This window comes from Heloderma suspectum, chromosome 4 (assembly GCF_057233095.1).
Source record: "Heloderma suspectum isolate Gila_16-S chromosome 4, 16-S_ref, whole genome shotgun sequence".
NCBI classification, from domain to species: Eukaryota; Metazoa; Chordata; class Lepidosauria; order Squamata; family Helodermatidae; genus Heloderma; species Heloderma suspectum.
The window spans coordinates 12,633,493-12,660,067 of record NC_139461.1 but is presented as its reverse complement, the minus strand read 5'-3'; the positions used below and the strand labels follow the sequence as shown (position 1 = coordinate 12,660,067).

General features: G+C 47.1%; 3 protein-coding genes across 41 annotated transcripts in view; 1 reads left to right on the top strand and 2 right to left on the bottom strand.

The window, feature by feature from the left end:
• Window positions 1–4,333, bottom strand: part of AGO2 (argonaute RISC catalytic component 2) — a 63,066-nt gene extending 58,733 nt beyond the window's left edge. For 2 of the 3 annotated variants that reach the window (XM_084848703.1, XM_084848700.1), the window contains exon 1: window positions 4,005–4,292. Coding sequence is in view for 2 of the 3 variants with exons in the window: in XM_084848700.1 (XP_084704826.1) it covers window positions 4,005–4,047 (43 nt within the window). In the remaining variant the exon portion in view is untranslated. Of the gene's footprint in view, window positions 1–4,004 lie in introns of all 3 variants that reach the window. The other variant, XM_084848701.1, reaches the window with a different exon arrangement.
• A 12,611-nt stretch (window positions 4,334–16,944) lies between these two features.
• On the top strand, window positions 16,945–22,346 carry RPLP1 (ribosomal protein lateral stalk subunit P1). 2 transcript variants are annotated; one of them, XM_084848691.1, is made up of 4 exons: window positions 16,945–17,118; window positions 20,827–20,901; window positions 21,550–21,664; window positions 22,219–22,346. In XM_084848691.1, exons 1-4 carry the CDS (start codon window positions 17,047–17,049, stop codon window positions 22,296–22,298), a joined length of 342 nt encoding a protein of 113 aa, XP_084704817.1. In that variant the 5' UTR covers window positions 16,945–17,046; the 3' UTR covers window positions 22,299–22,346. The 2 variants fall into 2 exon arrangements, with proteins under 2 accessions (XP_084704817.1, XP_084704816.1); XM_084848690.1 differs by having other exon boundaries at window positions 16,945–17,577.
• A 61-nt stretch (window positions 22,347–22,407) lies between these two features.
• Window positions 22,408–26,575, bottom strand: part of PTK2 (protein tyrosine kinase 2) — a 332,755-nt gene continuing 328,587 nt past the window's right edge. For 34 of the 36 annotated variants that reach the window (XM_084848676.1, XM_084848672.1, XM_084848681.1 and 31 more), the window contains one exon: window positions 23,043–24,750. In XM_084848676.1, the coding sequence (XP_084704802.1) occupies window positions 24,538–24,750 (213 nt within the window). In that variant the 3' untranslated portion in view covers window positions 23,043–24,537. Of the gene's footprint in view, window positions 24,751–26,575 lie in introns of all 36 variants that reach the window. The other 2 variants (XM_084848678.1, XM_084848675.1) reach the window with 2 other exon arrangements.

The following is a 26,575-nucleotide window of genomic DNA, read 5'->3' as shown; positions in this document are numbered from 1 at the left end:
TAAATCTCCTAAGGGCCACTCCCAACAGCTTCCTATACATGTTAAGCAGCACCAAGGACAAAATGGTACCCTGCAGCGTCCCACAGCACAATTGCCAGGGGGCCTAGAAACAGACCTCCAACACCACGCTCCAAAACTGACACTGCAGGTGGGAGCAAAACCACTGCAATACATTCCCCCAACTCCCAACCCAATGAACGGATCCAGAAGAATATCATAGTTGATCGCTATCAAAGGCTGCTGAGAGATCAAGCCAGAGCCACAGGACAGTACTCATCACATCCCTCTCTTGATAACAGTCATCCATCAGGGCGACCAAGGCCAGTTCAGTCCCAAATCTGACTTATGAAGTCCAGGATGCAAATTACAATCATGATGTCAGCACATAACTGTTTCAGCTTTAGAACAGTGACAATATAAATGCAGGTGGCATTCTAGGCTGACTTCACCTAAATTTGTGCCATGGCAAGTTTGGAAGGCTGGATAATCTAAAATGGGAGTACCATGTAAGCATATGAAGTTGCCTTATGCAGAGTCAAACCATTGGTTCATCTAGCAAAGTATTATCTCCTCTAATTGGGAGCAGCCCCATCCCAGCCCTACTATCCGATAACCTCTGGTGCCAGGGATTGAAATCAAGACCTTACATATACAACACATGTCCCCTGCCACTGAGCAATGAGCAATTTTGAAATGCAAAAGCTTGCTGCGACTGATGGAAGGATATGGACAGCAGCATGTACAAGCACTTGCCTGCTTTGGTTTCAACTGAGCAGAGTAACTCAAGCTTAAGAACATAGGAGCAGCCTTGCTGGCTCAGATCAAAGGTCCACGTAGTCGAACATTCTGTCTCAGACAGTGACCGACCAGATGCCTCAGTGAAGCATACAAGCAGGGCATGAAGGCAAAAGCCATTCTTTGCTGCTGCTCCACAGCAACTCCACAGTGACAATACTGCTTTTGAAACTAAGGTTCCATGTAGCCATCATGTCCAATGGCCCATTAAAGACCTATCTCCATAAATATATCTAATCCCCTTTTAACGCCACTTAAGCTGGAGGCTTCACTACATTTTGTGATGACCACATAAACGTTGTGTTGTGAGAAGTGCTTTTTCTATTTGTCCTAAATCTCCTGCCAATCAATTTCATTAGATGGCCTTTAATTCTATTATAAGACAGAGAGAAAAAACTTATCTCTCCACACCTTACATAATTTTATAAACCTCTATCATGCTCGTCCTTAGTCATCTTATTAAAAAAAAAATTAAGCCCCCATCTCTTTAGCCTTTCCACATAGGAAAGGTGGGGAACCCTGTGTTACTGCATTTCGCTGCCCCCTTTCCCATTCAAGATCTGGCACTGATGGGATATTTAGTTTCAACTAACTAATAAGGTCCTACAGTATATGTATCTGAACACCATTAAAATATAGCAGTAAAAATTCAGGAGAGCGAAGTAACTACTGCAGTGCATGTTTACACTCTTACAACTCTATAGGCAACATCAGAGGACCTTTCCAGACATTAAACTCATGTAAAAATATTAATCTTAAATACTATACCTGTAGTAGCCCCAATACAATTCCAATAGCACAATATCCCATCTCCATATAATGGAGTATCCTTACTACAGACAGTCAAGAGAATGGGGTGAGATCACCCTATTCATATTTCCTACTACTTGTGTTAGGTGCTGCGGGAAAATGCTTGGCCTCTGTAGAACATTTTAAGAATTAAAATAATGTTTTAATATGTTCACAAAATAGCATAGGCACTTGGGAAGGGAGACACTCATCACTAGCAATTTTTGCAGCCAGCATTCAAGAAATGTCCATATCACTTGAAAAGTGATATTCCACACTGCACTGAATATTCCACTGACAATAGCTGGGTGGAAAAATGCATTTGCCAAGCAACAATAATTGGGTTTGAGGAAAATGCAATTTCCCTGCAACAGAAGCTGTATTTTGAGGAGACACATCTGGATTTCATGCAACAACTGAACACCACTTATTGTGCTTTTAACAGAATGTCTGGAAAAGTCCCGGGTAATGGTCCACAAGTGAGATACCCAAGGACATCCCAAGTATGCTGCCTATACAAAGATAGTAAAAAACGTTTAAAATTATTTTAATTACTTAGGGCGTCCTAACTAGCCTCACAATCAAAAGCCTACCAGAGACATTAAACTGTGTTTAACTGCAAAACGCACAACTCACCATGTTTCACCCCTACCCCCACTGATAACTGAAACAGCAGAGAAGCACAGTATCGTTTTATAGCACTGTGGTCTTGAGAGTATAAAAAGAAAATGCAGGAAAAGCAACAGATCCCAGTGCACTTCATTAATTGAATTGGTCCAACAGACACACTGGGTTAGAAACAGTGTGCTTCACATCATGGGTGGCCAACCTGTAACATAGACATCGAGATTGTGACACACACATGACCCATGAGCCATAATACAGAATCAGGCCTTCACTCCATCTGGATTTTCCTGCTCTGTGTTGATGCATGCTCAGTAAACTAGAAGAAAAACCACATCAAGGTACAAGCGTTGCATATGTACTGTAGTAGCACTATGTTTTACACCAAATTTGTGGCACACTTGCCAAACAGATTGGCCACAACTCCTATACATTCTTACAATTAGCAGCTGTTTCTACAAGTCAGATGCTTGGCACAGAAATAACGTCTACAATTACTGATTTCTACTGCCTAACTTTGACCCTGGACAGAATCTGCGCACAGCAAAATGTGAGTAACTTAACACAAGAAGAGTTGCACAGGATAGTAACTGCAGCATCCTCTAGTGCAAAGGAATATTGTGAATTTGATCTAACGCTGAAAATGCTGGCTAATATGATGGTTTAAAAGAGCACTGCAGCTCTATAAGCACAGTAGTAAAAAGGGGTACAAATGCTATTACCTTATGTTAACGGCTAAAATAACATCTGGAGGTTATCTTCCTCCCTATCCAATGTAGTATTGGATCCAGAAGGGGCTCCAGTCTGTTAGTGAGCCAGTAATTGAGTGGCAATTACTCCATACCAATTAACTTGGAAATGAGTGTGATCTTGTGACCATACCTAGACATCAAAGCAGAAATCAACAGTGCAACACTTTGGTGCAGAAAGCAGCAAGATAATATGGGCTTATAAGGGAAACGGATATGTGCGGTTATGTATGTATGTATGCATGTTACTCATTTATATCCCACTCTTCATCCAGGAGAACAGACTGGCATACATGAGGTAAGTGATGCAGAACGCGAGTAAGTAGCCCAAGCAAGCTGCATGGCTGGGCGAGGGTTCGAACCTGGGCCTCCTCATCCCGCAGTCTGGCACTCTAACCACTACCTCGCACTGTCACACTCACACGGCTGCACGCACACACGGGCCCACGGCGGCTCTCCGCGAGTGCCAGCAGGGCTCTTGACGGTGGCGCAGAGCACAGCCCCCATCGCTGCTGTAAACAAGAGAAGGAGCGCAGGCCGAGGAGCTCCTTCCACAGCAGACCCCGCCGTGCGCGCGCCGGCCGTCGAGAGCAGCCCCTCTCCCGGGGGCCTTCCCACCCGCCGCGGGCAGTGGCCATTTCGCGTCGCCCGCCGCCACCGAAGGGGCCTCAGGAAACGCGGCGTCTCTCCCCCCTCTCTCTCTCCGCCCCCCGGCCCCACAGCTCCCCTCCACGAGTGAGGAGCGGGGGAGGCGCCTCAAACTCTGTCGTCGCCCCCGCCGCCGCCGCCGCCCGGTTCTCGGCCAGGCAGTTGGCAGAGGAGACGCGGGGAGCGGGGCCGGGAGACGGGAGAGGGGGGGAGGAGCGCGCGGCGGGTCCAGCGGCCGCGTCGTGGTGGCCACGGCGCCCCCGCCGCCGCCTCGCGCGCCCTCCCGAGAGGCCGTTGGCGGCGGCGCCTCGTGCTCCCCTCCCCCCCGTCGCCCACCGCCAGGGCGGGGGAGGGGGCGCCTTTCCGTCCCCTCGCGCCTCGCCGGGAAAGACCACTCACCGGGTCCCGCGGCCACGGGAGCGGCTCCCCCCGGCGTGTACATGGCCGTCCGTGCGCGGGCGGCGCGGCGCGGCGCCTCTTCCTCTCGAGGAGCTGTCGGGGCGGGGGGAGGCGGAGCGGCGGAAAAGACAATATTTAAACGCCGCCGCCGCCCGCTGCGGCTCCTGCTCCTGCTCCCTCCCCACCGAGCTGGCGCCTCGGCCGGCCCTCCTCCCGCCCCCGTCCCGCTCGCGAGCCCCCAGCTCCAGCGCCAGGCACGATGAGGAGGGCGGGGCGGGGCGGGGCGAGGCGAGGCGAGGCGAGGCGGGCAGGGCCCAAGCGGCGAGGAGGAGCCGGGGCAGCAGCGGCGGAAGGTGGAGCCGGGGTTGGCCACGGGCGGGAGGCCCCGGCGTTCGCTTTCTCCCTCGCGCCCGCCGCCTTCTCTCGCGCCCGCCGCCGCCGCGCGCGCTCCGGTGGCCTCAGCTGCCCCGCCGCCCTCCCTTCCTCAGGGCCAGACCCAACGCTGGCCCTGCGTCGAGCGGACCCATGGAACGGGATGGGGCTTAAGTTCGGGATGAGCCCGAGCCCCGTTCCTTTCAGCGGGCCTGCTCTCGGGCTTGCGTTGGGTTTGCCCCTCTTCAGTGCCAGGGCAGCCGGGACTGGGCAAGGAGATGCACGCGAGGAGCAGCCGCTGGCCGTTGCCTCCGCCGTTATACACTCGCCCTCTCGGTAACGGCGCAGGAGTGATTCTCCACCGCCTGGAAGATGTGACTGGCCGTGCAGTTAGGTTCACACACACCATCAGCGGCTTTACAAAGGGGTTTATTAGCTACTGATGGCTGCTAGTCCTGGTGGCTGTGTGCCGCCTCCAGCATCAGAGGCACTGTGCCTGTGTACACCCGTTGCTGGGGAACATGGGCGGGAGGGTGCTGCTGCACTTGTGTCCTGCTTGTGGGTCCCTGGTCGACAGCTGGTTGGCCACTGTGTGCACAGAACGCTGGACTGGATGGATGGAGCTTGGGTTTGATCCAGCAGGGCTCTTCTTACATACAGGCTAAGAATGCAGGCAGCCATGGTGGTACAGGAGGGCAGCAGCAGCACAGGAACGTAGCTCCTGTTTTATGTCAGACAGAAAGTGACGCAGTAGTAAGCTAGCTTTTACACTTCAGAGTACTCTTCTTTAAGGTGAATGTTAATCAAAGTGGTAGAGAAATAAGAGACAAAGATGTTGCTGCTTAAGGGCATAGGATGTGATTTCTGAAGTCAAACAATACATACAATCAATCTCTCCCTGTTTACAAGACATGTCTGTTTTCTGGTATCTAAGCCTATTTGCCTTTTGTATACGTATTTTATGTGAATCGCTAGTGTTGTCATTCTTCAGAATTCAGCCCCCTCCAAAGGGTCTCTGGAAACTGTCCCCACTTTTTGGAATTTCTATTTGTTACATTTATATCCCACCCTTTTCTCCAAGGAACCCAAGGCAGAGTACATTATCCTCCTCTGCATTTTATCCTTACAACAACCTTGTGAGGTAGGTTAGGCTGAGAGTCAGTGACTGGCCCAAAGTCACCCACTGAGCTTCAGGGCTGAATGGGGACTAGAACCCGGATCTCCCGAGTCCCTGTCCAACACTCCAACCATTGTACCACAGTGACTCTAGTGCACAGCCTGCCTGCCCTACACAGCCTACCATATCATGTGCTGGTGAGGCAAATTTGAACTGTTTTTAACAGACTGTGGGACTGTTCTTTATTTAACATATATGTAATGTAAGGAACAGACACCATAGCCCTGTTCAGGCGTTCAGTACCCATGAATATCAAACACATGAAGGGGCTTCCAAGAACAGGATAAAACAGAACTGGAGAACATCCAAAATACTACAACAAGAAGTTGTATGCTACAACAAGAAGTCTCAGGTTGTTGAAAAAATATGTCACCAGTTGCAAGATTCATCTTGGAGGTCTCTGCAAGCATTTATAATAAAAACTGATCCCTGAAGAATGCCCATACTCAGGGCTGAAACGCATAGAGCTACTTCTTGGAATAAAACCACATATATTTTTTCATCATCCTGAGACTTCATATCTTTATTCCATTGCTTCCAAGAACATGTCAACTAGCCCTGTCCCCATGTACAGTGGATGTCAGTCAAATGGATATACATGCATAGGCTTCCCTCCAAGGCAAAGCAATACCAAGGGGAGGGTATGACACTATAAAACAATAGGTAGCACTGGAAGTTCTGTCCACTGTGCCCTTTACCAGGGACTCTTCTGCCCCCCCCCCCGCTTTCAGCATCAAGCCTGAGAAAATGTTCTTTGAAACTCAAAAGCTTTATGACATTCTAAAGCTTGCTTCCTATTATGTGACTTTCAGTTGGTCCTAATAAATGAAATATTTTGCTACTAAAAGCCTAAATATTAAAGTTCCTTTTATTTTCAGTATTTATTTATTTATTTATTGCATTTATATCCTGTCTTTTTTTTCCTCTTGCAAGGAACACAAGGTGGCTTACATTATACTCCTCCTCTCCATTTTATCCTCACAACAACTACCCTGCAAAGTAGGTCAGGCTGAGAGTCTGTGACTGGCCCAAAGTCACCCAGTGAGCTTCCATGGCCGAGTGGGGACTAGAACCCAGATCTCCCGGCTCCCAGTCCAACACTCTCACCACTACACCACACTGGCTCCATGTATTTGAGAAAACTAAATCAATATTTTTTAACCAAGTTCCAGAGGCACATCTGTATTTGTTGAAGGTGATGGAAGAAACCTCAGACAACTGAATGAAAAAGGAAAAATATAATTTGGAACTTGGTTATCCATAGCTAGCCCCCTCTGAGTTGCATGTGTGGGACTACAGCCTTGTGCTTGGGCAGTGGGACTGACTGACCACCTCATGTGACTGATGCTGGGCCGAGGTTGGTGGGAGGCCCCATCTGATGCAAAAGCCTCTCACTTGCCCTACTACCGAGGACTAGAAGGCCAAAGGAGGAGGAGCTGCAAGACTTGCAACAGTTAAAAGTCAGCCACAACTCCTGCTTGTGTTTCTCTGCCAGGCTGGGATGTTAAGATGCTTGCATAGCATGGACCATAGCAGCAGCTGCCTGAGGCTCGCTAAGGACAGCAGCCCCCTGAAGAGGGGGAGGGAAGAAGTCTCCAGCCCTGGACAACCAGAACAAGGGAGCCACGTAGACCTGGGCTCCTCAAATATATCAGAGGGAGGCAAAGGGAACTCCCAAGGCTTCCCTCCTGTGGTGGTCTTGTTGTTGTTGTTGTTGTTCAGTCGTTCAGTCGTGTCCGACTCTTCGTGACCCCATGGACCATAGCACGCCAGGCCTTCCTGTCCTGCGCTCTCTCCCGGAGCGTGCTCAAGTTCATATGACTGAAAGCAGGTGGAATGAGTGATGGCCCCTCTACACAACATCACCTCCCATTTGTCAGTCATCATATTTCGCTAAAGGAGGATGTTCACTTGACATTATTGATGTGTTTAGAATCGGAAAAAAAAATCTCCCTCAGAAGTTAGGCTGCCTGTCTTATTTAGATCTGATTCAAGTTCCATGAGGAACTGCCTGTGTGGGCACCAGCCGTTGGCTGTCCAACTGAGGGAAAGGAAAAGCTTTACCAACAACAGAGGGAAGAGACAAAGGGGCACGATCTAGTGTACGTTGGGTTGTACATACCCAGATGTGTCGGGTTGTAACGCCATCATCCCAAACCCGCACAGCCAATGGCCATGCTGGCTGGAGATTATGGGACTTGCAGTCCAACACATCCGGAAGGCACCAGTCTGAGGAAGGCTGATTGAGGGGGAAGCACTCTTCAAGGCACAATTCCCATTCACTTCAATGGAGTTTGTGCGGTGCTCCGGGCTGGATAGTGCCCCTGCGAAACTCTCCCTAAGGAGCGGAAGGTATACTAGCATATACACAGGGTTTTGATCCATGCTTGCAAGGCTAAGCAGGAGTCACCGCCCCAAGTCCCATTCACCCCACCCCACCCGATCAAACTCACATACCCCAGTTCATTTTTCAAATCATTCTTTCCTGAAAAGCTAAATGTTGCTGTTCTTATTGTTGTTACTATTAAAGAGATGGTTAAGCCGCCTTTCTGGGCACACCGCCCTCATACGGCGGCTTACAATCCTACAAAAACAGGGACGGCGGGGCCTTTCTCACGTCTTTTCCCCGCCCCGCCCCGCCCCGCCCCAACCCCCACTTCGGGGCGACGGCTGCTTCCCGGAGCGAGCTCGGACCCGCGGGCTGCCAATACAGCTTTAAGGCTGCCACCCGGCTCCCTTCTCCTCCGCCATTGGCTGCTATTCCCGCCGCCTAGCAACGGAGCAACAACGGAGGCGGAAAGGCGCCCCAGCCTCGTGCGGCATGCGCACAAAGCCTCGCGAAGATGGCGGCGCTCCGGAAGTGGCGGGCTCCAAGACGGCCGGGCAGCGCCTGCCGCTGCCTCCGCCTCTTCTCCTCAGTCTTCCGGTGGCCATCTTAGTTGAGGGAAGAGCCTCAAAGGAGGGACTGAGGAACTATTGCGATGGAGGGCAGTGCTGGAGAGCGCACGAGCTTGTTTGCGTTGAGGGCTTAAAACGTTGCAACTTGATAAATGCACAAGGGGTTATCCAAAAAAATCTAAACGGGAAGGGTGATTTTTTTTATACTATTAAAGGAGCAGCCCACCTACCCCTGAACACACACAGGTATGTTATTCCTGCTCGAAAACGAGAAATTCCCGCAAGGGGGGGGGGGGGCAGGTAAACTGCTGTATCTCAGCCGTTTCGTAACGGACCTCGCTGAACTTGGGGCAGCTTATGGTGCTCACCATGTTAATATTCCCTGCCAAATGTCAGGAAGTTTGGACATATGCTTGGGATGGTGTAAAAGCAGAAGGTGAAGTGTCTTGAGTCCATTTTCTCGGTGGTCCATCATATTACATGGGCAAGCAACTACCCACGACTTTGGCATACACTTGCATGTTATGGTGAGGGACCTCTGGTCATAGTTGTCATAGGATATGGAAGGAGTGCCCCTGTAGTTAAGATGAGCTACAAAAAAAAGTTCCACCACTATACGCCTCAAAATTCTACTGCTTGTAAAAATGACATCTGTAGTGCTCATAACTTGACAGATGGCATCCCTAATCTACCTGCTGTCTATAACTGTGCAACATTTCAAATTGATCTATTATAAATTGCAACAGATAACGGCAAGTTTGAAACTGCCCCATGTGGTTTGGTGAAATTCTAAGCAGTGGTTTAAAAGTTATCGAGGTTTTTATGCCCCATGAACGCCCGTGGCGGCAAGTGCCGGCAAAGTTACGTCGAGTATGCTCAGTTTCACTCTGCAACTAAAACGCTGCCAGCACTCCAGCGTTGTGAATCCCACTGTTCCTGTCAGCGTTCTCACAGTGGGGGAGGGGTAGCAGGCAACTCAACTGAGACAAGAGTGAGTTAATTTTGAGATCTGAGGGGGTCATTCTGCTTGACAGATCACTGATGAAGACTGGGGGGGGGGGAGAAAAGGCTAGGCTGGAATCCTGTGCAGGCTTACTGAGAAGTAAACTTTCCTGAAAATACAGAAAACTTCATTTGTGCACATCTACTGAACTAATTACTTGTGTTTTGTAGTTTGTGTGTTTTTTCTTCTTCCCCAGAACACTGTAATAATAAATTTCCTTTTAAAAAAAACAGGGAAATTCAATTATCAAAAAACCTGCTCATTTAAGACCAGAGTTAAGGCTATCTCATTTTGGCTCAAGCTCCACAAAGCCAGAAAATTGGAAGCTAAGACTTATGCCTTCACAGACATGCCCTGTGGTCAGTAATGATGTTGTGCAATGTCACAAATTGAGGCTGAGACTCCACCTCTGCTTTGTACTTAGTCTTTGGGGGCAGGTTACTTGTTGTTTGCGACTAGCCACCCCTTCCATGGCAGACATTTTGTGGTGATGCCCAGGACAACTTCTCAAATTGCCAATTGTGCCCATGAACCCAAAAAGGTTGCCTGGTGTACATAGTTAGAATACCGTTCCAGGATCGCTGAATATGATTCATTCACAGTCAATTGGCCCACCATCCACACAAACTTCATTCCGCTTGCTGGCCTCCATACTATAGTATTGTCTGACATACTGTTTGAACAGCATGAAGCAGTTCAGGCTTATTTGGTTTTCAGAAAAGGAAACTACTGTTAAACAAGGATGCTGGGTGGGAGAATAATTCGTATCTGAAGCAATCTTCAGAAATGTTGCTGGATTTGGCAATGATAAGCAATCTCTTCAATAGAAGTGTTCGGTCCAATTGTTTGATCACCCCTCTAGGTGTTTGCTTTGTAGACAGTTGGACAATTTTGTCCTTCTGTTTAATAGAAATATCTTTGGCAGACTTAATCTTCTGGCCAGTTTCCTTAGCTATGGCAACACTGATTCCTGCTGATGCAACCTATACTGTGCCTATACTTCATAGCTGATTATCACCTTCAAAGGGTGATGATTTTGTTAAGTATTCAAGTACTATCTGAATATCCTTATGGTCTGTTTCCCTGCTTGAAGCCTCTGCTTTTCTTATGTTCGCCACTTGTTAGATGTGATACTTTTCCATCAGTAAATTGACCTCTAAACAAGCTGGACAAGATAATATCCAAACAGAGTGTTGAACTTCAGATATTCCTCTGCCTTTTGTCAGTCTATCAGCGGTCTTCAGGCTTCGCAGTTCCTTCTCAGTTATCAAATCTGGTGACAGATCTGCCCCAAATCTTTCAGACTTTTTAATAGCATGAATTTTGAGAAAATTTGAATGATTTCTAATTGGTGACTTCTATTTTTTTCATGTTCTGGAGATAAAGGTATATTGACTTGCTGTAATTGTTGTGGACGGTTGCAGTTTTAAAAGGAAGCATCTCACATAAGGTACACAGAATTTTCTGCTTAATGGATCGTTTCTACCAGGAGTTAATAGGAAATCTCTGCCTTACACCTCTTACTTCTGTCTTCCTGGGGGGCTGAAAAGTGTTGAATGGCCCATCTCCCTCTTGCCACGTCACAAGTTTTGTGTTTTTTTTAAGCCTAACAAGCTTCCATGGCCATATCTAAATGGAGGATCCACTCTTCTAGTCAACCTCCTCCCCTGATCTTACAGGGATAAAAATGGGGCATATTCCATTTGAAATTAATCATCCTTTTTGTCAACCAGTTGTCACCTGCTGAACATCATGGGTGATCCTTGCTTCTCACAATTTATTTATTTATTTATTTATTACATTTATATCCCGCCTTTTTTCCTCCTCAAGGAGCCCAAGGCGGCTTACACAATCCTCCAGTTTATCCTCACAACAACAACCCTGTGAGGTGGGTTGGGCTGAGAGTCTGTGACTGGCCCAAAGTCACCCAGTGAGCTTCCATGTCTGAGTGGGGACTAGAACCTGGATCTCCCAGCTCCCAGTCCAACACTCTAGCCACTACACCACACTGGCTCTCTCACAAGTTAGTCTAGGCAAATCTGAGAAAAGACCTTTGAAATGATGTTTGCACAAAGCTTTTGTTGAAATGTGTAAAGGCGTTTTGTTTTTGTAGGAACATTTCTCTGACTAGAAAATCCAGAAAAATATGATTCAATGTTATAAAAGGCTACCTAAGCAGTAACAGGGCCCCTGGAGTAAGCAGTCCAAAATCAGTTACATGCAGACAGTATATTTTGATTGACATCATTTTTTGAACTAAATTTTCAAGTAAATATTGCAATATTAAATCATACAATTTGATGCTTTCAATGCACATATAAACCTAGATACTGACATGGTCATTATTATGTGGGTTTCAGCACCAATCCACACATTTGCAAGAGGCTGTGCACCTCAGTTTGAATCCATTGCACAAACAGTGCCCTGTAATGCATTGCTTGCTTGTGGTACATCCACAAGTAATGATGACCAAGCACCAAACTGTCATTGTTAGAGGATGTGCTATCCATTTTCAATGTGACTTGGAATCTGTGGATTTGCCACTGTTTTACTGAGCCAGGTTAAGTCTTAGTAATGATATTGATGGATGCGCTGAAATAGTACATCTTGCATTAGTAGCTGATTTTCTGGTTTGCACTTCTTTCCTTTTCTGAACTGAGCACAATGCAGAGTGTGAATTAAATGTGTCTACCTTGTAGGTTCAAAAATCTACACACAAACTCCTTAGTTCTGGCCAGGACTTGGGCATCTGGGCCAGCAGATGGGCATGAGATACTCCAAAGTGAGACAGGAGATGGGGAGAGTTACAGTGGTTTTTCCAAACAGACATATAAAAGAAATTCCTGCTGCCATGGTGGATGGGGCTGGTCACAAAACACCCATTTCCCTGATGGCAAGCTGGTGAGACTAAAAGAAAAATAATATGCCCAAGAACATAAGTACAAGGCAGAGATGGGGGTCTGAGTTCGAAAACATAAAACCACTCTTTTGTACCCATAGTTTTCTGCTTCAATACCCGTTTCACAGAAGGCAAACTGATAAGGCTCAGAGAGAGGTAGCTTGTCCAAGAAACTGAGTACAGGGCAGAGGTGTGGGGTCTGAGCCCCAAATGTCAAATCACATATTTCCCTCCATGAAGCACAAGATAATATCCATTTCACAGAGCACACACTGGTGAGGCTCAGAGAAAAACCCAAACACAGACACACATACAACCCCATTGGGCAAAACACACAGGTATACCTATGCAAAACACACACAACATCAGGGTAACACCAACAAACCAGGTAACACGTGCGCACACACAAAACACATATAGCACAGCACAGCCAAACCACCTCCCTTGCTCCTTACCACACCAAATGTACCTTTTTCTGGGTGACTAGGCATACTTCAGTACAAAGTACTGGGCTGCAGGAACCCTCTGGGGCCCAGAGGCATTCTTGGCACAAGAGGCCAGCACTTTGCTTTGCAGCATGCCAGCCTCCCAGTTATTTTTTTAATTAATAGACCCCCCCCCAAAAAAAAAAATCAGAAGGGGCAAGGACCCTGGCAGGTAGCCATAGAGGTGTCTATGGACACATTGGCACTAGAGACCGCAGATGTACACTAATATTACCCAGCAGCTACAATAGTGTTTGATGGATATACAAATGGACATAGCACACACCAGCAGATCTAGAAGTGTTGGTCGAGAAAGAATCTTCACTACCAAAATGAAACTAAAGATCAACAAACAAAAATTCCTTTCATGCAAATCAAATAAACCATGATTCATCAGTGCACTTACAACACATCTGAAGGACAAGGGATTTACAGTACTTCAAGCTATGCGAATGCTGATGTTTTGATTGTTCATACAGCTGTCAAGCTAGCCCAGTCCACTGACACTGTCCTTGTAGGAGATGACACTGATCTGCTCATCCTGCTTTGTTTTTACGCCACCACAGCAAGCAAGACATTGTATTTCTTTCCAGAGTCAAAGAAAAGGGACATTAAAGGACTAGAACATTAAAACTTAGTGAAGAAATATCCAAACTGTTACTATTTGCATATGCCTTCTTTGATTGTGATACACCTTCCAGGTTTTATGGCAGGGGTGGGGTACCTCTTTCAGCCTGAAGGCCAAATTCAGCTTTGGAGAAGCTCTTGGGGGCTACATTCCAGTGGTGGGCAGAGTCGAAGACAAAGGGGGACAGGGCCAAAGGCAAAGGGATTGGGGCCAAAAATACAAGAAACAGCAGCATATTGTAGCTGAAAATTCTTAGTGCCAGGAACTAAGTCTTAGGAGGGGCATTTCAACCTTCTAAAATGAGGGAGAAATGGCACAAAAGCTGCGAAACCACCAAATGACCAGCAGTCAAGGGGGTGGGGCCAGGGAAGGGGGTGTGGTCATCTGGGGAATCCCAATATTGGGCCCCAGGAAGGCTGGATTTGGCCCCAGGCCTAAGGTTTCCTACCACTGTTGTATAGACTTGGGAATAGACTTTGTGTACACATAAGGATGGGGAGTGGTGAATTTCAAAAACAAGTATTGCTGTTTCTTCATCAAGATCTTTCCCAGTCTATCATTACTGCAGCTGGTGAAAGAGGTCTATGAATCCTGGTCAGTGCTTCAGCATTGGATGAATGTTGCAGCTGGGTATTTTCTGAGAAAGTGGCTAATTCATCGTTTCTTCAGCCTGAACAAGTGCCTCCAGTTGTGCTATGGAAATACCACATCTAGAAAGTGTATAAGGTAGCGGACTGTGAAGGACATTTCAAGCTTGAGTCTTAACGAGTGGCGACGGAAGGAACTTGATGGTATGATAGATCTTTCACCAGCTCCTGCTAATAGTCACTCATGTGCAGGTGCAAAAGCAGCTGTGACACAATGAAATGCAGCTGCAGAAAAAATGGACTTAAGTGCACAATTATATGCAGAGTGTGTAAAGCTAGAGGCTGTTTGAATATTAACAACAGAACTGTGATGGAGCCAGTCACTGTTAACATCAACAGATGTTAACGCTGATAGAGCAAAGGAAATTTACAAGCTTTTGGCATGTTAGTGTTTTTTCATAATTTTTGTGCTAATATAGACAGAAACATGACCCTATTAAATGTTTCAATGTTTACAAACTTAATTTATAAAAAGAAGACGGGGTGGGGACTCATAGAAGTGAAGGTACTACAGTGTCAAGTGGTAGTTTTCAGCCATTTCAAATAACGACTGGGGGAGGGGATGGGATGTTTCACATCGAGATGGAGAGTGCAACTTCTAGTACATTATTTCTTATACTAGTCTGATTGGTCTCTCAAAAACGTAAATTCTCTTGCAATTATTTTTATTTTTAATCTTATTTTTACTGGACTAAATGAAAGTTCAGCCTGCATTCTACCACCAGAGATGTGTTTCTGGCTGCCAGCCAAATCTCTCCAAATGTGAGGACTGTTAAAAGTGTGGAAAGGGAAAATCGTCTTGCAAAACTTCCTGTTTGAATTACGTGGTACGCGGGGCTACTTTGAAGCCAGTCCGGTCATTGCAATGATAATTTTACCTGGGACTAGGTGTTATGAACGTATTACACCAGCCCTTTCTTGCCTCCGCTGGCTTCCAGGTCTGCTTCTGAGCCCAATTTAAAATGCAGCAACACGGAGAACCCAAGTGGGCAAAGCTGGGGGAGATTTACCCCCCCCCCCCCGTCTGATCCAGCTGGGTCTCTGCGACACAGGTCAAATCGACACACTCGTCCAGGACCAAGCATAAGGTGGAGAAGGTGGAAGCGAGAGGCAGGCAAACACGTGTCAGCCTCGTGATTTTATGACTCCGAGGCCTGGGGGCGGTCAAACACATGGGGAAGCCCCGGGAAGCCGGGCATCCGGAGGGCGCGTCTCACGAAGCACGGGACCGATCCAACGCTCTGAGTGGGCTCTATCCAATGACAGGCTAACTTAAGTCCCATTCATTTCAATGGGTCTACTCTACGCAGGCCTAACACTGGACACATACAAGCCGGGGGGACGGCCCAGGCCGGGAGCTCTGCTCCTCTCCAGCCGTTCCGCCCCATCCCCTTCCTTTGGCTGCAGGCGGAGAGGAAGGAGTACAGCAGCCTTCCCCAACCGGGTGCCCCCCAGCTGTGTCGGACGATTCCTCCCAGAATCCCCCAGCCAGCTGGGGGATTCTGGGAGATGTAGTCCAATACCCCCGGAGGGCTCCAGGTTGGGGAAAGCCAAGAAGCACCGCCCCTCGCACGGCTCGGCTGCTCAGATACTTCCGTAAATGTCAATCACTCTCCTGCGTTTCCTTTCTACCCCTCCGCCGGAGAAGGCGGGCTCTCCCCGTGGCTTGTCATTGGCTACCGACGTCCACCACCACCCGTAGAGCTAGAGCAAGATTCACGTGGAACACAAACTAAACTTCCGGGGGGGGGGATGAAAAAGCGCCTCTATCCCCGGGGAATGAGAGAGGGAGAGACAAAGCGTACAATGACAGCCTATCCAAACGTCCGGTTTCAGTGGGCTTCCCATAGAAAAGAGTGGCGAAATCGCTAGCATTGCGCCGTTGCTGTGACTGGATGGGGAGTGGAGATGGGCAAGACGGACACGAAGAATCCGGGCTCCTTCCGACCCAAGCATCGCTTCGCGCGGGAGACCCGCGCGCGCTTTTCAAATCAACGGCGCGCGAGGCGTTTGCACGCGCCCGAAGGCTGGATTGGGGCTGCGAGGGGGGCCTAAGGGGCAGCTTAGGTGTATTGGCCCTTGAGGCAAACGAAGCAAAGTGTTATACACACACACACACACACACATATATGTGTGTATATATACGCCCGCGTGTGCGTTTCTGCCAGCACTTCAGACCTGCAGCTCTGCGCTCTCCCTTCCCCAGTTCATTGGGGGTGACGCACCGCGCCGGGGCTGGAATTTGCCGGCCAGGGCTTGCGGAACGAAGTGCGCGCCCGAGGCCGTGGCGAGTTTCCCTCCTCAAACGAGGCCCCGAGTTGGGAAAGGGCTTCTGCGGGGGGGGGGGGCGCCGCTGCAACCGGCCTCCTCGGCGGCCGCCAAGCTTCAAACGAGGCTCCCCGCGCGCGCCCGGAGGCGCCCTCGCCGGACTGTGGGATGGGTGACCTCGGCTCTCCCGTCTCCGGCCGTCGGCCATCCGCGTCTCCTTCACGCTCCACTGTTCCTGTTTCTACGTTGGCTCTAAAGCAGAAAATTTCTAAGTCTATGGTATCAGCGTCACGGGGCTTCGCCGCCCGAGAGCAACATCGCCCTCACTGATTGGTGCAGAACTCCCCGTCTCTATGCGTCCCTCGCGCCACCCGGGAGTGTTCCTCAGCATGATTGGTTTCGCTCGGCGCTCGCGGGAACGTGGCTCCTGCCTGAGGCCCGCCTGCGCCCCGGCACGATTGGCCCCTGGACACCCACCGCCTCCGCCATTGGCGAGGATCCGACTGAGGCGACTCGCGATTGGCTGAGAGCGGGGGTATAAGTCCCCGTCACGAGGGGAGGGCCTTCTTTCCCGTTCTGCCTCGGCGGCGCGCAAGGCGCTGCGTCCTTCAGCCGAAGCTAAGGCCGATTCGCAGCCGGCGACTGGCGCCGCGCACCGCCCCGACATGGCCTCCGTCTCCGAGCTCGCCTGCATCTACTCCGCCCTCATCCTCCACGACGACGAGGTCGCCGTCACGGTGGGTGAGGCGGCGCGCGGGGCGGGCTCACGGCGCATGCGCCGGGGCGGCGGCCTCGTGGCGCCGCTCTGCGCTGCCCTCGGGAGGGAGGCGGGAGAAAAGCCCCGCCGCCCCGGCGCTCCCCGGCGGGGGGAGCTACGCGGTGCTTCGCGCTGGCTGGGCCGCGGCGCGTGTAGGACCCCTTGCCGTCTGAACGGGCGTCGGAGCGCCCCCGGGTGTTGCGCGCGTGCCGCCGGCCTGGCCGAGAGTTCTTGCGTTCTCCGCAGCGGTGGAACGGAGACGCCCAGGGCCGGGGAGGCAGCGTCGGGGTGGCGGCCCCAGCTGTGGCAGTCGGAGGCGGCTTCTGAGCTGTGTGGCTCGGCCCGGATTCTGGCGCAGCCCCACCGGCGTCGAAATCGCCGTTCCCCGACCTCGGACTGCAGCGCCCGGCGTTCCTGGCCGGTGGCCGTGCTGGCCGGGGTGAGCCATCTGGAGGGCATCGCGTTGAGGAAGGCCAGGCCCAGCCTTGGGCAGCTGAGAACTCGCTTCCCTCTCCCCGTGGAGAAGCACTTGCGCGGGACTGGCGGGCAAAATACAGCCCAGTCTCAGCCTTCCGCTGGAAGGAGAGTGGTGAGGCCCCGTCCCAAGCTGGCGGGAAAGCGCCCTTCCCAGTTGCTGGGTGGCATTTCAGGGAATGTTGGTTCCTGCGGCAGTAGCGCTTTCATTACTCAGTGCGTACAACGAGTGATGCCTTAATCCTCAATCAGTGTTTGTAAAAACAACAAGACACGCCGACGTGTTTGTGGGTTATTTTACTACCCTAAGCCATTTCCCGACGTATCCCGATGCGGTGAAATGAAACGTGTCTGTGGTGTCAGAAGAAGTATTCATACATTCAAAAATTTAGAAGAGTTGTATAAACTGGCAAGGTAAAACATATATTGCTAAGAACGAATGTTTTGGGATCTTGTGGGGTATTTTTCTACCTCCATAACAAATCTGTCTCTGGTGAGATAAATGTTCCCCAATGAAATCCCAAGGGTTGTGCCTACCTACTGACCCCCAGGGTCTGTAAGCCTGCTTCGGTAGGCCAGTTTTCTCTGGAAAAACCCATGGGGCAGTTTTATACCCCAGAACTAAGTGGTGAGTGGCTGAAATTTAGGCACGTTAAGCAAGTGACCGAATATAACAATATCATGGGAAGACTGTGTTGTAGATCCCCTGTGTAGATTCTGTGATATAAACTGCCCTTGGGGGTAGGGTTGCCATGGGGAAATACCTTCTCTTCATAACTGTATGGCTGCTTGCAGCACCTGGTAGGGAGGATGTCTCTTAAAGGGGCCTGCTCTGCACTTAACATATGGCAGTGAGCTTGCTCTCATCTTTGGGATGTGGATTGAGTTTTATGCCTCTTTATAACTACAACAGCTTTTAAAATTAGTTGCAAAAAGTTTTTTGCCTGCAAAATGCTTTTCTTGCCTTTTTGTTACTCATGATGGGCTGGTGGAGGATGGGCAGAGCACTTGGTCTACCAGCCCATCTTATGGGTAAAAAACAGGCAAATAAAACATTTTGCAGGCTAGGTGGAAGTGTTTTTTGCCAGCTTGCTTGATTTCTATGCTGGATGTTTCTTATGGTGAATTCCTATTTTCCTGGAGTACAGTCCTAGAGTACAGAAAGGACCTTTGCCTCCTCCATGGTCCAGCATACAAACCAAGTGGGCTGATGGTGGCAGCATAGCTTGCTCAAAAGTGTACCACTTTGAGTTGCTACAAGATGGTAGTCCATCCCTCTTATGTTGGTCACGCAGTGTGTTTAAAGCAGCCCATTTCTAGGTTGCCCTGGCCTGTTTGTGCAGCAAGGAGAAAGCAAAGATGCTGATCTTTTCCTACTCAATCAGCCAGCACACTTGCCTGCATGGAATTCCTTCCCAAAATGGTAATTAAAGACAAGAGTATCATAGATTACTTAGCTAGGCATTGTCTTTACTGACAGTGTGGTTTTATTTTTCCTATTTTTTCATGTTGTCTTCTCTACATCTCCTTACATCCATGTATATTTCCCTTAAATAAGTTTATATCTTACTTCTAATATCTTACCGCTTTGATTAATTTCTCATTTCTTAAATCCACCTTTACTTGATTTTTGTCAATGAAGATTGCTTCCCTCTGTAACTTCTCTTCCTGCTCCTTGTAGATAACCTTGTAGACTTCAGACACCACAATGAACTCTTGTCCTCTTGAAATGTAACAAATGTGGTGTGAAGCAAATCGCATGCAAAGTTTGACCCTGAATGTAACATGAATTGTAAACATCCTGAACTACCCTGTAACCCAAAACATTTAAGTGTCCATTGAGAACATCATGAAATGTGAAAAGGTTAACTTTCAACCATTCCATGTCATGTGCATATGAAGTATTCTAGCCCTGGTCAAGAAGGGGAGGTGTGAGTGGAGAATGAATGGCTTTCTTGCAGGAAGGCCAAATGGGGGTGTGCTGGTATGTGCTGAAGATTGCCAAAGTATCAGTTACAGAAGATGGTAATGGGCCAATAAAAGAGGGGTGTCTGCAGATGCTCTGATAATGGAGCATGGCACATTATGACTACAGAAACAACCTTGAGAAACATTGGGGAGTCAGAAGGAGGTGTCTGTCAGTAACAAGGTCAATCCTGAAAATTGGGAACAGGATGTATTATCAACAAAGAACATACTGAACCCCTGTTGGATGTCATAGGCCCCACCCCAATGGAGGAAAAAGGGTATAAAACTCCTGAATCTGCCATTGTTCAGGAGGGACATGGTTGCATCTGGATCGTTCGAATGTGCACATACCAACAGTACCCTTGGGACACGTATTAAGTGCTCTGGCCAAGAACTTGATAGTGTGCAGTGAGTGTGTGTTGGGTAGAATTCAGGGCAAGGATTTTACTGTCCGGGGCTTAGATAAGGCGCAGATATTTTTGTTCTGTCATACTCGCGGTTTGGGATATAAGACAGCAGGCTTAGGCTTGGGCCTGGCTGACACTGTATCACTGTTGCCTCAGTGGGCCAGTTGCGGTGTATACTGATCTGGAGCTGAGCAACAAACAGGGACTAACTGTATATTTAGTCATTTAATGCACCACATTTGGGTAACTAAGTTTTGACCAAGAAGTGTGCGGCTTCTTGAGGATTGTTTTGTGATAAGCTCCTACCTAAGAGGCATGCAACCTCTTAAGCCTCAGGGCGCCTGAAACATTTTGAGATTTCTTTGTAGCCAAGTTTGTAGCTAGGAGGCATGCAACCTCTTAAGACTCAGAGAGTGCAACTCTTTGAGGTGGTTCTACTTTTGCTTATTTCTTATTTCAATAAATCTCCGTTTCTTTCATCTACATTGGTGTGTACATGTGTCCTATCTCCACCTCATAAGATCCCAAACCTCTCAGCCTAATCAACTAAGTGGTCCTGGGTAAATTGAAATCCTTATTTCATATTACCACTGCTAAGAAAACCCATCTTTAGCTTTCCAAATAGGATATTTTTACTACAAAGTCTAGTCAGACTGTTTTGGTCTAATTAATTGTATGTTCTGCATCTGCTGGCTCAAGCAAACATGTTTGAGTAAGGTATGTTGAGTAATGCCTTTGATTTGATGCCTGAAGTGAAACTGCATGCACTTTGGGGGCGGGGGGAGGCAAGATATGATGCAGGATTAATTTCTTTAATAGTATTCTTATGTTTTGTTTAGGAGGACAAAATCAATGCCCTTATCAAAGCAGCTGGAGTTAACGTTGAACCTTTCTGGCCTGGTCTGTTTGCAAAGGTAAGATCACTGAGGTAATGCCATCCAGTGGAAGTCTAGTGCAATACATTCATGTAAAGAACTACATATTCCAGAGATCTGAGGGTGTTTTGTGAAAGGGGGGTTGGCAGGCTGCTAGCAGGAGAGAGGTGGATGGATTACTACTAGCTCAAGAGGGTGAATGTCAGGCAGTGGTTGAGTGTTCTAGTGGTTTAGTTTTTAAAAAAAGAAAACAAAGTGAAAGTATCCATTTGTCAGGGGTGGGCAAAATCTGGCCCTTCAGATATTTTGGCCTACAATTATTAGCTCTAACCAGCACAGCCAATGTGAGAGATCATAGGAGTTGTAGGCCAAAATGGCCACATGTCACCCACCTCTGGTTTAAGTAAACATTTGTAAGGATGGGCCACAATACTAAGTATTGCATCAAAAACCTTCAAACAAAGTGTGTGTGTGTGTGTGTGCGCGTGCGCGCATCTATAGCGTTGGTATAGGCGGTGCTTTATATTTAGGCATGGGAACATTCTGTAGATGGCATTGCTGATTTTTCTACCGCAACTAAGTATTGCAGAAATGCATTGCAGACTCTAGATTATTGTACGACAATGTGTGGTTCTCAAACACTTGTGCTTAAAACTTTTCTCATTACCATCTGTTTAATGTGACTAGGCTTTAGCCAACATTGATATTGGAAGTCTCATCTGTAACGTCGGAGTTGGTGGTGGTGCTCCAGCCGCTTCAGCCCCCGCTGGTGGAGGGGCACCTGCTGGTGGTGCTGCTCCTGGTGAGTGAACATTGGCCTGGATGCATTAACTGGGATGAAATTTTCCCCAGAAAGTGACTGTCAAATCTTCCAGCTGTGCTATGGGGTCTCTGTAGCTGTTAGTCATAAATTACGGAATTTTGCTACCTCTGGATGTAGTGATGGCCACCAGTTTGGATGGCTTTAAAAGGGGGTTAGATAAATTCCTGGAGGATAAGGGTGTCAGTGACTACTTGTCCTGATAGATATGTGCTGCCTCCAGTATCAGACGCAATATGCCTATGTATACCAGTTTGGCTGGGGGACATGTCTTAGTTGACAGCTGATTGGCCACTGTGTGAAAAGAATACTGGACTAGATGGACCCTTGGTCTGACCCAGCAGGGCTCTTATGTTCTAGTCTATTTTTCCCCAATAAGTATTCCATTTCATTCAGTTTCTGGAATTAGCTGTGATGGTAAAGGTACCTACCATAGTTGTGTGATTGTATATTTAAACATCTTACTGGGTTTTCAACATTTTAATCTCACAAATGGGGATTACCATAGTCTCTAATCAATATTAATTATTTTGCAGCTGAGGAGAAGAAAGAGGAAGAGAAGAAAGAAGAGTCTGAAGAATCTGATGATGACATGGGCTTTGGTCTCTTTGACTAAGCTAGCTTTTTGTACTCTTTATAATAAAGATACAAGCTTGTAAATGAATTATTATAAAATCTGGCTTGCTTTTGAAACTCTTCTGGGCATGATTTTCGACACACACTTTAAAACTATAAACCATTCTTTAATTCTCCACTACCAAGATTTGGAATGTATCCATGACTGATCTAGAAATATGGCCAGGGTATCATGACCTCATTCAGCATACGAATCCTGAGCTGGGAGATCACTCCTGCAGTCATTAGAGGGTCCTTTCAAACAATGTGACAATAGACAAAGCTGTCCCTTCTGTGTTGGGGAAGGCCAGTAGGTGGCAAGTAAACGTTGGCTAGCCATCCAGAACTTGCAACTTTTTTGAACTATTACTAATAGTACTGGAGATAAGATTTGTATAATAGTTTTTTTGTTTGTTTAAAAACCCCTCTATTTATTAGCTATGTATTTCAGAAAACTTTGGTTAATAATAGGCACTTGAGTAGGGTCTAGCATTCTATCTATCTCCTGGGAGGTTGCATAATTATGCAAATACGTTTTTCTCGGTGGAAAAACTCAAAAGAAAGCCCTTCCTGTGGGGGAAAAGCAATAAAGTGACAAGAAAAGATGGGGTATAACTTAACTGTACCATTATTGGGTCTTCAAAACCAGCTGATGGTACAAAGCTTAGGTTGAAGTTTGTCAACTAATTTTTGAAAGGTCTTTCCCCATTGAGAGAATACAAAAACATTTTGCTTTTTCTTGTTTCATTACATGCTTTTAAAAGTAATGCTGTCCCTGAAAGTGAATACTCATTACCCTTACAGAGGCCTCAGCACTGCAGCAGTTTTGTACTAGTACACCTAGAATGGGTAAGAGAAGGTGTGTCTTTGCTCTTTCAGAGAGATACTGCCAGGTCCAAGTTAACATCCTGCAATCAATGTTCATCAATTTAAAGCAGTATTCTCTAACTTGGTGCCCTCTAAATATTTTTGGATGACAGTTCACAGGATTCTTGACCATAGGCCAACTCCCATCAACACCAGCCACCATGAAGTCCAAAATATCAGGAGGGCACCAGGTTGGGGAAAGCTGACCTAAAGCAATGATTATCATAGTAGCTATGCAAAATCCTCCAAGTAGCTCATGTTATGTTACATAAACTTCATTGAGTATCACCAAAACCGGAAACTGCATAATAAAAAAAAAACCTGTGCTTTTACTCCTATTGAGTTCAGCACTGGAGAGAACCTGAGCTAGGTTCCAAAGACTCAGCACCACCTTTGTACAGATAGACACACCTTAAACAAAATAATTCTACAAGTTCAAATGTTGGCTGCTTAATTGTCCCCCAGAAAATGGTGTGCATGCACAACATTTTTAAAACTGGAAAGCTGCGTTCTTATAATAGGCGAGTTAACAACTCAAGCATGTTTAAAATATTCGTCATGGCTTTAATCTTTATAAATTATATAAAAATGGAGAACATGTATGGTTACAGAACTTTCTTCTAAATGCAGCTCTTGAGTTGCTCTGGTACAAAGCAGCTTCTTTATTTTTCACTTTTGAGGAAAAAGACTGCTACAAAAAACTGGCGCATTATTCTGGTGAAAAAGACAAGTTCTGCTGTCTACAACTACTTTCCGCTCCAATGGTTCACATACATCCACAGAAAGGGGCAGGGAAACAGATGAAGAGGGTTTTAGTTTGTTTTGAAATGAGACATTTTGAAAATATAGCTTTTTAATCTTTCTCTGTAAATTGTGATTAGCATTTTGTGGCATTAAGTGTCCTAATAAAAAAAGTATTCCAGTCTGGACAGTTCCCATATTGTGAGCAAGAATTCTCAGCCCTGAGGTTTCCCAGAATTCTTCACAATATCTCAGTCCTGCAGTTTGGATAGTTCATTTGCCAAGGGCTTTTGTTTGTAATGAGTCTCTAAACCTTGAAGAGATCCATGTTCCACATGATGTGAAATATTTCAAATAGGCTTCCACTGGGAGGGATTCTGTTCAGATAAGAGTTCCATGAAAATTACTGTGTTTTCAATCTCAGACCTTTCTTGGCATTGTAGATTATTTTTTAAAAAATGTTTGAAGATAGAAGAGAGAACCAACAGCTGTCGTTCTGTTAAGCAGGATGGGAATGGCTGGATATCCAGGACCAGACAAGGTCAATTCTCATTTCTGCTGGAAGGCTAATTGTTGCTTATCAAGTGAGCAGTACTCTCCAAACTACAATGAAAACACCATCCTCTCTGTATTTAGTGGGGCCTGGACTGCCCAATAGATTTTAGCCTGGCCTGGTCAATAACATCCAGCAAGTTTTTGGCATCCACAGCCAGAGCATGAGCTGCTGTGAGCATCTGCTTTTTGTATTCTTGCTGCAGGCTGGTCATAACATATTGCTGAGCCAGCTTCATCTTGTTAATCAGTTCAGCAAGGTCAGAGTTCAAGAGTTTCTGGGCCATCTCAATCTGCAAGAGAGAAAAGATTCAGGACATACACATGCACCCTGCACAAGTAAAGTTTTGTTTTTACAACTAAAGCAGTGATTTTGTTTCAGTGCTACTACCATCACTGTAGCCAGTTAGGCACATGGGGAAATGAATAAGACTTGATGTACAGACATCCTAGAGTTGCAAGAAAGAATGCTTCAACAAGAGGCCTGTTTTGCATCTTGAACTCGTGTATTTCAAAATGACGAAACTATGGAACTGCACCAGCAGTACACACCTTAAAGGTGTGCTGGTATTGCTCTCTCGCCTAGATCGGCACAGATTATTTCTTAATGACTAAGCCACCCTTTTATCGATAGAGTAAGGATATTTTTTCTATTCGAAGGATTAAAGGTTAGGGTGGTGATTCTAATCACATGGGCTGCTTCACTTCAAAAGACACTGAGTAATAGCATGACTATGAATGGTGGGAGGAATCTACCTTATGTTGTGAGGGTGGCTCAAGTATGTTAGGGTTTAACAGCACCACGCTTAAAGAGATCTTGACAGTGAGCTGGTTTGCAAGATCACAAAGGGGGGGATAAGCCACAATGGCATATTCCACATCCTAAACCCCCTGCACATGGTGGGATTTGCATAATTACCCTCAGCAGCACTGCTTGCGTATTGCAAACCCAGCCAGGGTCGCTTGTTGCCATGGGTAACAAGCCACCTAGAACCTTTGTGCTGTTGTAAGAATCTCGGTGGCTTGTTACCCTGGCTGGCTTCGCATGTCACAACAAGCTGCGCTGCCAAGAGTAATGATGCAAATCCTCCCCAGCATGCATGGCAGCAGAAATAAGCCACCATGACTTATTTCATCGCCGTGATCGTGTGAACTACACCAGTGTGTCTTAGGAGATTACATTCTGTCAACTAAAGTCAGTACTATTATAAACTCTTGTCATTAATTCAATGTTGCTTATATTTTGTGAAGCACTACTGGGCATTTTGAGAGAAGGTTGCCTTCGTACTTTTACTCAAAAGTGGTCAAATCAATGAATTTGGGTGGCAGGTGTAATTTGGGACAGCCTGCTTAATTCCAGGAATAACTTTCTAGAAATTAGGACATTAGGCAGAACCAACTATCAAAAACATGGCATAAATCAGGATGCACATTTGTTTCTACAGCTAGAGAAACTGGCTCTACTAACATCCAACTCTTAACAGTGTAGAATCTATATACACCGGGGGAGCAGGGCTGTGCTGGCCTACCTTCCAGCCAGCCACACATCCGCATGTTAGATGTATTATGTAAGTATAACTACTTATAACAGCTCAGGTCATATATGGCCAAATACCGCGCATGGTCAAATGTGGAGAAGTCCCGTGGCTGTAAGTGTTTAGAAAAAGTGATGGAGGAGTGACACCACACAGTTTCCTTGCAGCGATTTATTAACCCTGGCCATGCTTTTGGCGATCACTGATACAATGGCACATTTTCTACTTTCTGTGCTTGTGTGAATCACTGCTGGGACCCCATAAGATCCTATGTCACCTCCCCCACATGGCCACAATCATCACAGGACTGCTCTGTGTAGGCACTTACATGGTGTATGAAACAGATCCTATTCTAATTTATGTAGGCCTGGTCTGCACAATTTTTAGTCCCCAAAAGTCAGAGGATGAGTTGAAATTGCACACATCATGATTCTACTTCCCCGTAGCACTATTTGAGTAGGTGCGAAAAGGACATTATCAATTTCTCAAGGAAAGGTGGTCACAATTTAGCATACTGAAATTCTTCAGTCATCCTTTGTGTGGGCTATATTGGTGGAATTAGGCCACTCCTTAAGATGCCTAA

Bases quoted from the DNA above. Each gene is read 5' to 3' on its own strand.
- RPLP1 (XM_084848690.1), top strand. From the start codon at position 17,047: ATGGCCTCCGTCTCCGAGCTCGCCTGCATCTACTCCGCCCTCATCCTC. The intron at 20,902-21,549 runs GTAAGATCACTG...TAATGTGACTAG, and splicing joins GGCCTGGTCTGTTTGCAAAG to GCTTTAGCCAACATTGATAT. The intron at 21,665-22,218 runs GTGAGTGAACAT...ATTATTTTGCAG, and splicing joins TGCTGGTGGTGCTGCTCCTG to CTGAGGAGAAGAAAGAGGAA.